The 16765-nt window shown below is 37.3% G+C and overlaps 1 protein-coding gene across 5 annotated transcripts; it reads right to left on the bottom strand.

The window, feature by feature from the left end:
* Nucleotides 1-333: 333 nt before the first annotated feature.
* On the bottom strand, nucleotides 334-14839 carry prkag3b (protein kinase, AMP-activated, gamma 3b non-catalytic subunit). 5 transcript variants are annotated; one of them, XM_067444951.1, is made up of 14 exons: nucleotides 14696-14786; nucleotides 14393-14452; nucleotides 13409-13451; nucleotides 9957-10069; nucleotides 9770-9851; nucleotides 7195-7253; nucleotides 6722-6767; nucleotides 6587-6641; nucleotides 6379-6505; nucleotides 4511-4676; nucleotides 4380-4417; nucleotides 4155-4301; nucleotides 3827-4000; nucleotides 334-2495 (listed from the first exon to the last, which is right to left on the bottom strand). In XM_067444951.1, exons 1-13 carry the CDS (start codon nucleotides 14711-14713, stop codon nucleotides 3884-3886), a joined length of 1071 nt encoding a protein of 356 aa, XP_067301052.1. In that variant the 5' UTR covers nucleotides 14714-14786; the 3' UTR covers nucleotides 334-2495; nucleotides 3827-3883. The 5 variants fall into 5 exon arrangements, with proteins under 5 accessions (XP_067301052.1, XP_067301053.1, XP_067301054.1 ...); XM_067444952.1 differs by lacking the exon at nucleotides 14393-14452 and having other exon boundaries at nucleotides 14696-14839; XM_067444953.1 differs by lacking the exon at nucleotides 14393-14452 and having other exon boundaries at nucleotides 9957-10097; nucleotides 14696-14792.
* Between the last annotated feature and the right edge of the window lie 1926 nt (nucleotides 14840-16765).

Genomic DNA, 16765 nt, shown 5'->3' with positions numbered 1-16765 from the left:
GCAAATTGAACAGCATTTATCAATCTTTATTTAATGTTAAATCCTTAAAGGGAGCATTCCAAAAAACAACTAGTCTGTCATTGCTCACACTCAAGTTGTTCGAAACCTTTAGAGTTTCATTCTTCTGTTGAACACAAAATAAGATATATTGTAAGAATATAGGTAACCAAACAGTTGATGGACCCCACTGACTTCCATAGTATTTTTTCCCCCATGAAAGTCAATGGTTACCGTCAACTGTTTGATTACCCACATTCTTCACAATATCTTATTTTCTGTTCAACAGAACAAAGAAACTCATAAATGTTTGGAACAACATGAGGGTGAGTAAATAATGACAATTTCATTTTTGTGTGAACTATCCTAATGTTACACATGCATTACCACAAGTAGAACAAGTAGTACTGTCAGTTCATCTTAACTATAACTATCCTTATGTAACGTTAACATACAGTGTTTAGTTTAAATTAGTTTTAACAGCATTCACTTTAAGGGGCAATGTCTTAAGTAGTATCTTCAGTATCTTTAGTATCTGTAATGTAAGTTTTGAAACTGGTTTGAAACACAGTTGATGCAAATTAACTACTTACTGTAGCAAGTGAAAAGTGCCTGACACTGTTTGCTGACAGTGAAAAGCAGGATGTACAATGATCCACCTCTGGTAAATATTTGCACCAACAACTCAAACATTTGCCATCACAAGGCTGGATTATTTATTTTCTTGTACCAAAATATTATAAAAATAAATATAACAAATAATATTTTAAAAACATATAAATTATGAATTTTATATATATTTTTGTTTCTTCTAAAAGTGTGAGGCCTTAAATTGCCTCAGGTTAAAATGTGTTCTTATTAATTACTGGGTCACACTTTATATTAAGTGTCTTTAACTACGATGTACTAAGATTTAAAAGAATCATTTGATACAATGCATTTATTGCGTACATTCATGTTTAACACTGTACCTATATCACATACACTATTGCCAAAGGTTTTGGGAAGCCTGCCTTTACATGCGCATGAACATGAAATTGTCCAAAATGTCTTGAGTTCCTTTCACTGGAACTAAGGGGCCAAGCCCAATCCCTGAAAAACAACCGTACACCATAATCACTCTCCACCAAACTTTACACTTGACACAATGCAGCTAGGCAAGTACTGTTCTCCTGGCAACCATCAAACCCAGACTTGTCCATCGGATTGCCAGATAGAGAAGCATGATTCGTCACTCCAGAGAACATGTCTTCGCTGCTCGAGTCCAGTGGTGGCGTGCTTTACACCACTGCATTCAACGCTTTGCATTGCACTTGGTGATGTAAGACTTGAATGCAGCTGCTCAGCCATGCAAATCCATTCCATGTTCTTGAGGTAATATGAAGGCCACATGAAGAAGAAAGTCTGTAGCTATCGACTCTGCAGAAAGTTGGCGACTTCTGTGCACTGTGCACCTCAGCATGCGCTGACCCTGCTCTGATTTTATGTGGCCTACCACTTCGTGGATGAGTTGCTGTTGGTTCCCAATCGCTTCCACTTGAATATTTAATAGTGAGGACATTTCACAAATGGATTTATTGCACAGGTTGCAACCTATCACTGCACCACACTTTAATTCACTGAGCTCCTGAGAGTGACCCATTCTTTCACAGATGTTTGTAGAAGCGTCTGCATGCCTAGGTGCTTGAATTTGTACATCTGTGGTCATGGAAGTGATTGGAACACCGGAATTCAATTATTTGAAGGGGTGACCCAATACTTTTGGCAATATAGTGTATATGCATACCAAAATTATTCTGCAATAAAACATGAACACAGTAAGTGCACTGTACCTAACAACATATTTTTTTATGTAAATGCATAGTTAAAGACACCTAATATAAAATGGAACTAATTAGTGTCTTTAAATATGATCACAAAAATGGTGGAGATTTTCTATATCCAGAGGAAGAAATATATTACTTCAGCTATCTTGGTGCATCTGGAATCATTCATTCAAAGCCATTTTGAGCAAATCTTTTACGTGACAACTTTGTATTAAACAAAATAATATCACAGTATAACCACTGCATTAAACATGTTGTATGTGGTAGGAAAAAAGAGCAATTGTGCTATATAACATTGTCAATCCATTGAGAAAGTCTGCAGGAACACCCCAATGAACTTTATGACTAAATGACATGAGAATCTGATGATATTGGGGGGGTGGGGTGTCAATACATTTTCTAACAGAAGTGTTATAAAGAGAGATAATTTATCATTATTACATGCTAAATGTCTGTAGTTTTATCTGATGTAGAACTAGCACAATGCAGATGATTATGTGATTATAAATCTTTAATAAATTATACAAATATAAAAGTTAAATTGCAAAATAAGATTAGACATGTTTAAAGTAAAACATCAAATCCCAAACTGCCCAGAACATTAAAAATATTTACACTTTCTGTCTTCAAGCATTCATCTTCAAGGCTCATGGTTTGCTTTGCGACAAAATTCTGGAAAACAAAATTATGTAAGAATACGCATCATTCCTTTATTCTTCACAAATGTTCCTGCACTCGCAGTATGCATGATCTACATTAATGTCCATGCATGTTTTGGTCACAGTAATAGGAATAGTATTTCTCTTGGGTAATTTGAAAGATGTAATAGATACCTAATGTAAAAGATACCTAAATAGTCCATGCACTCCAATGCAAACATTATAAATAACACAAGATGTTATTTATACATAAAAGAAAACATGTTCTTCAGATTATTAAAATGTTCTTATTAATGACTGTTTTTTTAAGCTTTGTAGCAGACTTAAATTTGGTTTTATTTTAAAGACGACCCTGGGCAGATTATTGTTGCAGAGAAAAAAGTTGATAGAAGTTGAAAATGGTTTAATTATTATTATTTTTTTTAAATATGAAATCTGCAGTTCCTGACTGTGCAGTCTCCCTCAGACTATAAACGAAACTCGCACGCACCAGATAACACATCAGCAGCGTCACTGCGCAGTTGCGAACACGGATTGAAAACAAACACGGAAAAGAAGACGATGCTGAATAAAGTCGTAGTTTTTGTTATTTTGGGACCAAAATGTATTTTCCATGCTTCAAGAGATTCTAACTAACCCACAGATGTCACATATGGACTACTTTGATAATGTTTTTATTCCCTTTCTGGTCCTTCTGGAAAGGGAGAGTATACTGTACACACCTTTTCAATGGCGAGACAGAAAACTCTGTGTTCCAAAGATGAACGTCTTTCGGGTGTGGAACAACATTAGAGTTTGGGGAACAACATTTGGGGAACCAAATAATTATTCTTGTATGGCATCACTTAGAAAACCCCCTTTTGGAAACTTATTTTTAAGAGTGTAATATACCATACCAAATGTACATTTTAGGTAATAATATTAAGCATAATATATAATGTTACTTTAAGCTCCTAAAATGCACCCTTCGTTAGGGTAGTGACAGCTTTGGTACCATTTGATACCACCTTCTGCTCTGCAGCCCCCAGTCTGTGGAATGCTCTCCCTGACCACCTGCGGACTCCACTTTTTCTTAAAACCCACCTTAAAACCCACTTTTTAGCAGAGCTTTTAATTGAATTGTTACTTCTTTATTTTATTTTTTTCAGTTTTTATTTATTTTAGTTTATTCATTTACTTATTTATTTATTGTTGTTGATTGTTTTTAATTCTGTAGCACTTTGAGATTTTGTTTAATATAAAGTGCATTATAAATACATTTATTATTATTATTATTATAGGATGTTTATCTGAAAGATGAAGAGAGAAATACAGCACCACAAGGAAAGAAGACAGTCTGCCTACCTGGTATGAGAGAATAGGAAATGAGGATGATGGTGGAGAGGGAGCCCTCCACTGGCGTTAAGAGAAAAGTGCTTCAACGCCTGCAGGAGTCAGAACCAGCGCCTGAAGCAAATCAGAAAGCGAGACAATTCCCCTCACCACATCCTCCGTGTCCACCAGCACTAGACGGTGAACCTGAAAGAGCATATGGACCATAGTCTGAGCACAGTTGATGCCATGTTTCACTTGATATGATTAAAAAACAAGCCATCAATTCTTGAATGCAATAAACACCCAAAGAATGAGCCGTCAATGTTATATGTAACATGGCAACTATTTGTTCTAATACCTCTGCCTCGGCGATGCGATCAATAATGGTTTCGAGTGTTTCATGAGGGTAACATTTCAGCACCCCCTCAATGCAGCACCAGCGGCCCTGAATGGCCTCCTGCATCGTCATGTTCAGGTTGTTGTAGCTTTTCTGTGCAGCCAAATTCTGTTGAAGAATCAGGAAAACATGAAAGTTATTTTCTGTTACACTATCATTGAAATGTGTGGATGTGAGTCTACGTACAATGACATCAAATCTGGAGTAAAGTGCCACCACTTTCCCTAAAGAAAATGAAAAATATCAGAAACCACTCAGAAAGTAAGACACATGACATACTTTTGGTTGAAAAACAAACAAACAGTCACACTCAGTACCTTGCTCGTTGATGACGGGCAGGGCTGAGACCCGTCGCTCTACAAATACTGATAAAGCGTCATAAACGGTTTCTGTCTCCCTGATAGTGGCGATACTCTTGAACGTTCCGATTTCCACTTCCTCAATCCGCTTCTGTAAGAATCGTGGCTTGGGGATCATAGAGCCCTGAGAATCATCAAGCAAATATTCAAAGTTTGGTACAGATCTATGGTGAGGGTCAACATAAGGACCTTATGTTACATACAGTATTAAAAGCACCAACACATTCTCATTAGCCGACAAATCTAGATGCACCCTAGCAGCAGCAAATCTAATCTGCCGCGAGTGTCGTCTAGCAACTCTCAATACACTTCTGAGCTGTAAAAACCAAACTCTGGTCGGGCCAATCACATTGTGTATAGAGTCAGTGGGCGGGGCTTAACATAATGATGGCCGAGTTGCGCTTGCGTGCTTTTAGTAAACACAGAAGCTGGCGAACGGCGGTCTTTCGATTCAGCTTTAACCGCGACTCTGGAAGACTTGGAGTTAAGCTTTTCTCTGAGAAAAGAATGACACTGAAGTCATTCTGAAGAAGGGTGTTCAGAGTTTTGCCGACCAGATAAGGCAAAAGTTTAATCTATCAACTAGCTCTGCTTCACCTTCCTTGCTCTGGTTGGTTGTAGCGCTATCCTATTGCGTGCACGCCGTGCAGAGGGAGTTTGAAAAACAACCATTTCCAGACCAAACATCTTGATGTGGGTCTGGCTTGTCAGGCTAGATTCTCATGGCAATTCATAACAATTTTTCGCTTTGGTGAAGTTGTACAATCTCATTTGTAAGGTTTTTTATGATCTGCTTCACTATGGAAGCTTATTTCCGGTGAGAAAAAAAGAGAAAAAAAGTGACTTATCTCAAATTTCTAACCTTTCCCCCTCAGAATTGTGATATAAACTGGCAATTGCGATTTATAAAGTCAGAATTAGATTATATAAACTTGAAGTTGCAAAGAATATAGTCAGAATTGTGAGATATACATTTTCTATGAGATATAGACCGTCCTTCGTAATTAAGACTTTTTTCACAAAATTGGGAGTTTATATCTTGCAATTCTGACTTCTTTCTATTGATATAAATTGAGTTATAAAGTCACGTTTTTCCCCTCTGTAAAAAGTGCATGTTTCCGTATCAATCATATTTTACAAATTCATTCTAAATTGCCACCTTGTAACAGTTCCATTGTTTCTTGAGATTGGGTTGAAAATGGTTTGGGTTATTCTTTGTTGGCAGATTTTATGTTCATACCTAGTGGCGAGTGTGTGGCATTACAGAAATTGCAGTCAGCCATGATTAACTTTTGTCCAATAACAGTGCTGGTTATTGAGAGGTCATCATAATATGTCAGCTCCCATGATACGACCAGCTCCATTTAGAATAAAAGTGTGGTCACATTAGCAAAATTTGCTGGCAAAAAGCTCCACTGTCCAATGTTGATTGTATTGTGACGTACGAAGCAGCTATAAGTAATTTTTTCAAACAAAGCTTGAATCAGCTTTCTGTTGGTCAATGTAGTAAATCTGTATGAGCAACTCAAACCTGTTGAGAAATTTGCATGTGAGAAAGCTTTTGCCCTTTAGTGAAAATCTCGATTGTGCATTACAAACCAATAAAGACTGGTTTTCTCCAATAAAATTAGCTGAATAAAGGTTAAATTTTGATGGCTTTTATTTATAAGCTTCACATATGACTGAAGTCGCCATCTTACATCTTGTGTGGAAATCATTATTACTCTTCATTTAGTTATAAATAAATAAAAATTAATGAAGTAAAAATGACTGAGTGCACAATTTAATGCAAGGTTATATAAAGAGAACAGCATAAAAGCACTTACAAAGATGTGTAAGAACTTGAGGATACGTTTATGGGTGAGTATGTGGAGGACGTTCCCTGATTCTGGATCTATGACGGGCAGCCGGTGAATCTTGTTCTTCAGTAAGGAATAAATGGCTTTGAAGAGGCTGGCAACAGAAAACGCATCTCTTTGTCACTAGAAAGATACAAGAAAATGCAAACAATATGTGGTAGAGGTCCTGGTTTACCTGGATTCAGGTGTGATGCTGATCAGGGAGTTGAGAGAATACTGTAGATAGATCTCTGAAAGAGGGAAAATAGACCTTTTATTTTAAAACATTACAATAACATATATATTTATCTTCAAAACTATACGCAATCACCTCTCCATGTTTCAATCTTGTGTTCCTCCAGCTCATAGATCTGAACCTAAAGCAGAAAAAGAGCATGATTTTATATTTTATGACTTTTTAATGAATAGAATGTTTAAAAGAACAGCATTTATTTGAAATCGAAAGCTTGTGTAACATTATGACTTTAATCACACTTTTGTGAATAGAAGCATTAATTTCATAAAAATGTTTTTTTCAAACTTTCATGAATTCATATTTGATTTTACTCACTACATTTTACTGAAAAGCCAATAATAAGATATTATAGAGCATCATATCACATCCAAATCATATAGTGCTCCAATAGCAGGAATGATATGAGGATATGAGGAAATGTGTTTGAAATGTTTTTGTAGCCATGTAAACACATCTACACCATGAGAATTATTCTGTATAAAGTTTCACAACTAACCCCAGCTCCCCCTATATATAAATTAGGACAAAAGGGTGTTAAATATGGTTACCAAGGGAGATTTGTAGTAACGATGGAGAATGTTGATAAAGTCTGTTATGGTGAGCATCCCTGCAAAGACAGAAATAGCACAAGGGCAACATAAACAGGAGAACTCCGGTTTGAATTTAATTCAACAATGAGTTCACACAAGCCAATCTAAAACTGACCAGACAGAACTGAACTTAAAGTTCTTAAGCAAATTAGAGGCTAACATTAGCATAAACATACTACATCTCACTATGCACTGAAACAAGAACGCATTCCTGCACCTAAGTTTGCTTTCAGTTGGAGGATATGCTCTCTCATTAGCATGGCTATTATTATTTCCAGAGAAGGTTCAGGGGATTAGAGATCTACCCTGCCATTTCCCACCAGATACCATCGCCCAGAAGCCATACTAAACTTAGAAGCTGACACTGTTGGAGAGGACAGGGTGCTGAGTATGATCAATCAAAGCCGTGTCAGCACACACACACGTACAGTACAGTATGTATACATGATTAATCTTTGCTTATATATTACCATTTTTTAAAAGTTTGGGGTCTTTTAATGTTTGGCAAGAGGTCTCTTATGCTCCCCATGGTTGCATTATTTTGATCAAAAATACTGTACATTCTAGACATTTTATTACAATTTATATTATTTTTTTTTATTACAAACAGCTTTTTTCTAATTTAACATATTTAAAATCTAATTTAGTTCTGCGATAGCAAAGCTGAATTTTCAGCAGCATCAGCAGTCTTCAGTAGTTTCTTACCTGCTTTGTGTTAATGCTGCAATTTAGTCAAAATCTGTTGAGAGTGATGTGTGAGATTATTGTGAGCAACTGTTTGGGAAACCGGTGCTTTACAGAAAATTCCTATGGGAGCAGAATCTTAGAATGCATCTACAGGTGCTAGTCATATGATTTATTTTACTAATTCCATTCAAAAAAGAAACTTGTATATTAAATTAATTCATTACATACAGACTGATATATTTCAAATGTTTCTTTTAATTTTGATAAATATAACTGACAACTAAGACTAAATCCCAAATTAAGTCTCTCAGAAAATTTGAATATTGTGAAAAGGTTCAATATTAAAAAGACACCTGGTGCCACATTCTAATCAGCTAATTAACTCAAAACACATAAACAGGCCTTTAAATGGTCTCTCAGTCTAGTTATGTAAGCTACAGAATCATGGGGAAGACTGCTGAGTTGACAGTTGTCCAAAATACAACCACTGACACCTTGCACAAGGAGGGCAAGATGCAAAAGGTCATTGCAAAAGAGGCAGGTTGTTCACAGTGCTCTGTGTCCAAGCACATTAATAGACAGGAGAAGGGAAGGAAAAGATGTGGTAGAAAAAGTGCACAAGCAATAAAGATAACCAAACCCTGGAGAGGATCGTGAAACAAAACCCATAACTCAAAAATGTGGGGGAAATTCACAAAAAATGTGGACTGCAGCTGGAGTCAGTGCTTCAAGAACCACTATGCACAGACGTATGCAAGACATGGGTTTCAGCTGTCGCATTCCTTGTGTCAAGCCACTCTTGAACAACAGAGAGCGTCAGAAGCATTTTATCTGGGCTACATACAAAAAGGACTGTCATTCTATGAGAGTAAAAAAAAAAAAAAAAAAAACATGCACAAACAACTTCAAATTAAACCCTGTGGCTCTTGATGACACATTGATGTCTTTGGCTAGTGTTGTATTTTTATAATAGTTATGAAACACAATGTCCAACAGCCATGAGCGCGCCATCACTTCCATAAAAAATCTGCCATGAAGATATTTTTTATATTATCTTATAATTTGACAGCAGGTATATTATGCAGCTGTTACTTTAAGGTCTGAGGCACGGATACATAATACTATTACTAATGCATTTTCTTTCTCAACTGTTACCTTCACTTAATACATAACTGTCTAATTATGCGAATACTTTTCTTTTGACATTTTGCGTGTATTTGACTGTTTAAGCGAAAACTCAAGTCTTCGAACAAAATCTCTGGGAATGAGTTAAAATATGCACACTGCACACAATCCCACATCAAAATTCAAACCCTGTAACGCCAACAATATTTATCCGGGCAAATTAAACGAGTGAAGGGGAGGTGGATTTGTGTGCGTCAACTCACTGTCTGAGAGGTAAGAAAGCGAGAAAGCACAACTGGAGTTACAGAAAATAAGTTCTGGAAGCGTTTCAGTATTGAATAGGCATTGAATATGTATTTTTGGTATGAACATTGCACTTAGTTTATTATTTGATATGTACACTGCACTTAGATTATAATTTCATATTCCTTTTTAAAAGACTACAGTTGAAAAAATATAGCCTATGTCATATAAATTCATTTGGTGGGTGTTAATGTTAAGCCCTACATATATAGGAGTCAAAATAAAATGTATGGTAGAGCAGGGACATAGCGGTTTAATGGGATTTCTGAGTGTTTTAGCATATGTGAAACATGTTCGCTTTTATTAACATGGTTTAAGATGTTGCAGTGACATTATAAGATTTCAGTAATCTGATACAGGCTCACAGCTGAACAAGCAACACTTTGACAGGCTCAGCAGAACCCTAACATTTGCTTACCTACGAAACACTGCAGCTTGCTGTCCCATAAAGGTGCCGCTCTGACCCCGTTAGCAACCATTGCAAAGAATGCTTTCTTCACCTGTACACATCAATAAAAAAAAATCCCTGTTTATGCTCTCTGAACCTTTCAATCAAGAATATAAAATACTGTAGTACAGGATGTGACTTCAGCAGATAAGCACACCTGCAGTGTTGTGTCAAAGATGACCAGTTTAGAGCTTGTTGGAATGGCATCGTAGCAGCAGTGACTCATGAAGAACTTGGAATACACGTCTGAGTCAGGGTCTTGAAGAGGTTCTTTAGAGGGAGACAGAGAGGGAAACCCCTGCTGCAGGTCGGTCAGTCTGCAGTTGTGATGGACAAAAGTCCTGCTACACTCATACAATCATATGTACCCTACCGTAGCATGGTCCAACTCATCCATTTAAAAAACGAACTAATGTTTTGTGGTTTCATTTAGAATTGAATCACTTATATAAAAAATATGGAAAGAAAGAAATTTGTTGAGGGTAAAAACAACAAAATACGCCAACCAGGCATAACATTATGACCAGTAAAGTGAAGTAAATAACAATGAGGCAAAACATTTCATTGGCTGCCTAATATACCCCACCCACTAACCACTAAGGTGCTGTGAAGAAGAGATTATCAAAGTTGTTATGTTAGAAGCTTGAAAAATGGGCAAGCGTAAGGATTTGAGCAAGTTTAACAAAGGACCAAATTGTAATGGCTAGACGACTGGGTCAGCATCTCTTTAAAGCTGCAGCTCTTGTGGGGTGTTCCCTTGGAATGCAGTGGTCAGTATCTATCAAAAGTGGTCCAAGGAAGGAACACTGGTGAACCGGCAACAGGGTCCTGGGTGGCCAAGGCTCACTGATGCAAGTGGGGAGCGAAGGCTGGCCCGTGTGGTCCGATTAAAACAGATGAGCTACTGTAGCTCAAATTTCCTAAGAGGTTAATGTAGGTTCTGACGGAAAGGTTTCAGAATACACAGAAGATCACAGTTTGTTGCATATGAGGCTCTATAGCCAAATACCAGTCAGGGTGCCCATGCTGACCTCTGTGCACTGCTGAAAGAACCAACAGTGGGCACGCGAGCATCAGAACTGGACCACGGAGCAATGTTAAAAGGTGGACTGGTGTGATAATTCACATTTTCTTTTATATCACATGGATGGCCGGGGGCATGTGCGTTGCTTACCTGGGGAACACAATGCACCAGGAAGCACTATGGGAAGAAAGCAAGCCGGCGGAGGCAGTGTGATGCTTTGGGCAATGTTCTGCTGGCAAAACTTAAGTCCTGCCATCCATGTGGATGTTACTTTGACACGTACCACCTACCTAAGAATTGTCGCTTGTCGCAGACAATGTACACCCTTACATGGAAACGGCATTCCAAGATAGCTGTGGCCTCTCTTAGCAGGATAATGCTCCCTGCCACAAAGCAAAAATTATTCAAAAATGTTTTGAGATGCAAATTCGGTGAAAGGGGGTCAAACACAGTATTAGTATGGTGTTAATCCTAATAATCCTTTAGGTGAGTGTGTGTGTGTGTATATATATATATATATATATATATATATATATATATATATATATATATATATATATATATATATATATATATATATATATATATATATATATATATATATATATATATATATATATATACACACACACACACACATACATGTATATATACACATACACACACATATATGTATATATATGCATACATACATACATATACACATATAGCGGGGGAAATAAGTATTTGACACATCAGCATTTTTATCAGTAAGGTTCTAAGTGGGCTATTGACACAAAATGTTCACCAGATGTAGCCATCAAGCCAAATATTGAATTCATACAAAGAAATCAGAACATTTAAGTAAACAAGTTGAGACATAATAAATAAAGTGAAATGACACTGGGAATAAGTATTGAACACACTTTATATAATACTTTGTAGAAAAGCCTTTGTTGGTGATTACAGCTTCTAGATGCCTCTTGTATGGAGAGACCAGTTATCTGCATTGCTCAGGAGTGATTCTGGCCTATTCTTCCACACAAATGGTCTTTAAATCTTGAAGGTTCCTTGGGCTTCTTTTATGAACTTTGATCTTAAGTTCTCTCCATAGATGGTCTATGGGATTTAGGACAGGTGATTGACTGGGCCATTCAAGCAACTTGATTTTCTTTTTTTGAAACCACCTCATTGTTTCCTTGGCCTTGTGTTTGGGATCATTGTCTTGCTGAAATGTCCACCCTCTTTTAATTTTCAGCTTTCTGGTAGATGGCAGCAGATTTTTATCCAGAATGTCCTGGTACATTTCTCCATTCATCCTGCCTTTAATAATATGAAGTCTGCCAGTACCCCTTGCTGAAAAGCAGCCCCAAACCATGATGCTTCCACCCCCAAACTTAACTTTTGGTATGGTGTTCTTGGGGTGGTGGGCAGTGCCATTTCTTCTCCAAACATGGTGTGTAGAATGACTGACAAAAAGTTCAAGTTTGCTTTCATCTGACCAAAATATAGTCTCCCAATAATCCACAGGCTTCTCCAAATGCTCTTTCGCAAACTTTAACCGAGCATCAACATGCTTTTTGTTTAGCAATGGAGTCTTGCGTGATGAGTGTGCATGGATGGCATGGCGGTTCAGTGCATTGCTTATAGTTCTCTTTGAAACAACAGTACCTGCTGATGCAAGGTCTTCCTGAAGTTCTGCCCGAGTGGTTCTTGGCTCTTGGAGAACTCTCCTGATTATTCTTTGGACTGCTCGGACAGGGATCTTACGTGGAGCACCTGATCGTGGCCGGTTTACGGTGAACTGACGCTCTTTCCATTTCCGGATAATGGCCCCCACAATGCTCACCGAAACATTCAGTATTCTGGAAATCTGCCTATAACCATTCCCATCAAAATGCTTTTCAATGGTAAGATTACAAAGATCTTGAGAGTTCTTTGCTTTTACCCATCATGAAGTCTTTCCTGTGTGCCTCATGGGTAATGAGAAGCCTTTATAGGCCATCAATTAGGACTAAAGCAGCTGATATCAATTAGTACTGATAGGGGGCAGGATTTCTCTCTCAATACTGACAGATTTAAGGCGATCTCCTGGCTTTCTATGCCATTTTGCACCTTGTCATCTTCATGTGTTCAATACTTATTCCGTGTCATTTAACTTTATTTATTATGACTCAACTTGTATACTTAAATGTTCTGATTTCTTTGTATGAATTCAATATTTGGCTTGATGGCTACATCTGGTGAAAATTTTGTGACAATAGTCCACTTAGAAATCCCCTTACTGATAAAAATGCTGATGTGTCAAATACTTATTTCCCCCGGTGTGTGTGTGTGTGTATATATGTATATGTATATGTGTATGTATATATATATATATATATATATATATATATATATATATATATATATATACACACACACACCGGGGTAAACATATATATATATATATATATATATTATAATAAACAAAAAATAATTAAATAGCTCAATAAACAATACAGTAAGTCACTGGACTTTAAAGCTGAATTTCAGAGACTAGCTAAGAAATGGTTAATGTTAAAATTAATAAATACACAGGGTGTATAAAAGATACTGATAGATACCTGTCTTCTTCATGGTGAGACCCTCATCCTCCACAAAGGGGAACTAAAACAGAGAAGATATGGACTTTCACTTTAAGGATATATACACTCAAAAAAACAAAAAACTGTAAAAACAAGTGAGGATGACATAGCATCACCTTATGTAGCTCATTATTCAATTTAAAATATCAAAAGCAAATGTCAACATCAGGTAGCTGAGAATAGAAAATTAAACCAATTTTAAATCCAACAGATCTGGGGCTTTTCACTGTTTGTATCACTCCACTTGTTGGTTTGGTCACTCCAGTATTAGTTACTGAGATTTTTCAATGGCTCTTTATGCAGCTTACATTGTTACACCAGTACATGGCGACAAGTGACTGTTTTTATGAGTGAGCCATTGAAACATTGTTAACCTATTTGTTCAAAAGAATAATTCATTCAGAAATTAAACAAAAGTCACTGAATCATTTAACTGATTAGTTCAAAAACAAAGATTCAACTCCACTTTGCTGGATTTCGTTGGAGCAAAGTAACTCGAAATATTGTGTCTTAAGTTACACACAATCACAATAATGTTGTTGATCTGTATATTAGCTGCTGCCTTTTGACTACAGCCGAATCACAGCCATTACGCATTGTGACTGTGATATTGCTTAACTGCAGCACTGTCATTCTTTTTCTATACAGAACTGAAATTCTGACACAGAACCCTGCATAGAAGGGTGAGTTATCTCAACAGTATGACTGACAGGTAAAATATAACATCCTCATATGGTATATTATATTTCTTAAAATTAATTCAACCCAAACCAATTCTCATGCAGACTCATATGGTACAAATTCTCAGTGTATACCAGTATTGTTTATGCTGAAGCAAAGTATAAACCTAAAATGTTAACAGTCTTTTGCTGCCTTGCAATGTTTTTTCTTTCTTTCAGGAAAAGCACATGTGGTTAATTATTATAAGAAATAATGTTTTCATGCTACATATTTCTACCTCACCCTGAACTTGTCTCCACAGAGGCCTTGTCTCCATGCACTGTTCAGATCTCCAAAAATAACTTCAAACATAAACACAACGTGCAAAGCAACCAGAAAGACTAGTTATTCATACGTTGAATTCACTCATTTTAAATTGTCAACACTGAAACAAGCCCGGAGGGTTGAAGGGGGCAGTTTGTTGATTGACTTTATTTCTTTAAAACTTCAGCAAACATCAAGATTTACATTGACTGATTATGTTTTTAATTGCAAGTTGTCACAACAGGATTCACCTCATCAGAAACATTGGTCACTGGGTCTTACCTCCGTCAGGGGGTCCATGTTCTGGGGTCCCACTGCGAGACAAACGTTTTCAGTATTTGAGCTGGCCTGACCGGAGCATACTTCAGCTGTACTCCCGTTGCTGCGCGCTGAGCACAAGCTAAATCAGGAGAGAAAGCTGGCCCAGGCACGCAGAGGGCTGAACGTGAGACGGGGGGTGGGAGATAGAGAGAGTCACAAATGTTGCAACTGTGAGTGGCTGTGTATTCACAACAGCCCGTAATAGACAACACAATCAGGACCTCATACAAATCATGTATAAGATGACTCAACCTGACCCATTACAAAATCTCATGGGAATTTAAGACATTTATGACTTGCTAACTTATTAAGTCATGTTAAATGGAAGATCAATCAGCTAAAAGCATACTGTTGACATTAAGGACAACTGAAACAATGATCACAGTATGTGCCTTTACACCTTGAGTTCATAATTTCATTCTCCGAGACTACATTGGGCCACCGAGCGGTGTCATTGTCACTGGATACATTTGTAGACAGTAATTATGAAGGCCAGTTTTGAGTCTTTCATAACTCATTACTGTAGTGTTTTTATACATTTCCAGGCAATAAAAATGGAACGGAGTTTTAAAAAATATTTATCATTAAAGCTACACTATGTAACTTCTTAATGTGGTTTGCAAGGCAAAGCAAGTTAATTTTTATAGCAGATTTCATACCCAATGGCAATTCAAAGTGCTTTACATAGATATTAATTCAAATAGTGATAGCATATGCATTAGAAATGAGAATACCATGTGTAAGAGTTCAAATAAAAACAAGGACTAGTAAATAAGTTGTAAAGAGAAACTAAATAAATAAATAAATAAAAAATGGTGAGAAATAGATCCCTTTGCGTCTTATTCTAAATTCGGGTCCCCCTATCCGAGATGGCGCATGTTTGCAATGTCTCCTGGACCTTACAAGTCGGTCGAGGAAGAGCTCCTGTAGGAGAAGTCACCCATGCCTTGCAGGGCCTGCCCTTACTTGAGTCCGCTTCTTTGCACTGTCTGCTACCACAAGCACAATGGACTGAAGCACACTGCTCTCCTTTTCCAATCAGACAGCCCTAACCAAAAATAATAATCAACAGATGCATAAGAAATAGAAAAATACAGTTGGATATATATAGATAAAATAACAATAACCAAAGACAAGAACAAAGGTAAACTAAAACAGTTATAAAAAGAATAAAGATGATGCATAGATAATATAAGGTGCAATCAGTCAGATGTACAGTGGCACAATGCTACATCCTTACAAACCTAATACTGTATCACTTGATTTTGTTGCACAATCACTGTCATCAAGGTTGTCACAAGGTGCCACCCGAAGGCCTGTTTTTGATCAATTGTGATTCAGATGTTCTCACTTTTTGAGATCATACAGGACTAACACAGGCATGTTATTGACAGATTCATGGTTCATGCCTCTCTCATCTCCAGCTTTCCTTCAAGTTGCAAATGGTTCGCAAATATGCTTCTTTTTTTTTGATGATGAACACGATTGCTGCCCTAAGTGTTTAGTGATTCAACAACTAAAAGATACTTTGACTGATCTGCATGTCCACTGTATGATACCAATTTGCCTTGCTGAATTAGACCCCAACTGCATGTTCATTAGTGTTGTGCGTCAGCAGCGACAAAGAGTAAAACACCGCCTTCAATATTTACAATCCCAGTATCAGCAATGCCTACACCAGTGGATAAGGATGACTAACTTCCACGTACTATGGATTTGGATGCCCTTTCTATGAGTGCATCCCATGTAAGCCCCCCTCAAGATGTTTTCTCCATCCTGCCTGCTGTAGGTGGCATTCATCAGGAGTAGGTCCAGCCTCCCCAGATGACATAATGAGTTCTATAGGTGGTGGCGGCACATTTGGGCAAATGTGTTTACGATGCCACCATGAGAGCACTGCATGACTGAATTCTCCAGTGTACTTAAAGGTTCCAATGTGCCTATCAGGAAGTCAAAGACAGCCCATAGTCAAGCTTCAATGGCCGAGGCTGAATCCATTGCAGCATTGGTGGTACTGCATGAAGAATCACT

The sequence above is a fragment of the Pseudorasbora parva genome, chromosome 5 (genome assembly GCF_024679245.1).
Source record: "Pseudorasbora parva isolate DD20220531a chromosome 5, ASM2467924v1, whole genome shotgun sequence".
In the NCBI taxonomy this organism is placed as follows: domain Eukaryota; kingdom Metazoa; phylum Chordata; class Actinopteri; order Cypriniformes; family Gobionidae; genus Pseudorasbora; species Pseudorasbora parva.
Note: the sequence above shows the minus strand (reverse complement) of the source record. Positions and strands in the feature narration are given on the sequence as shown.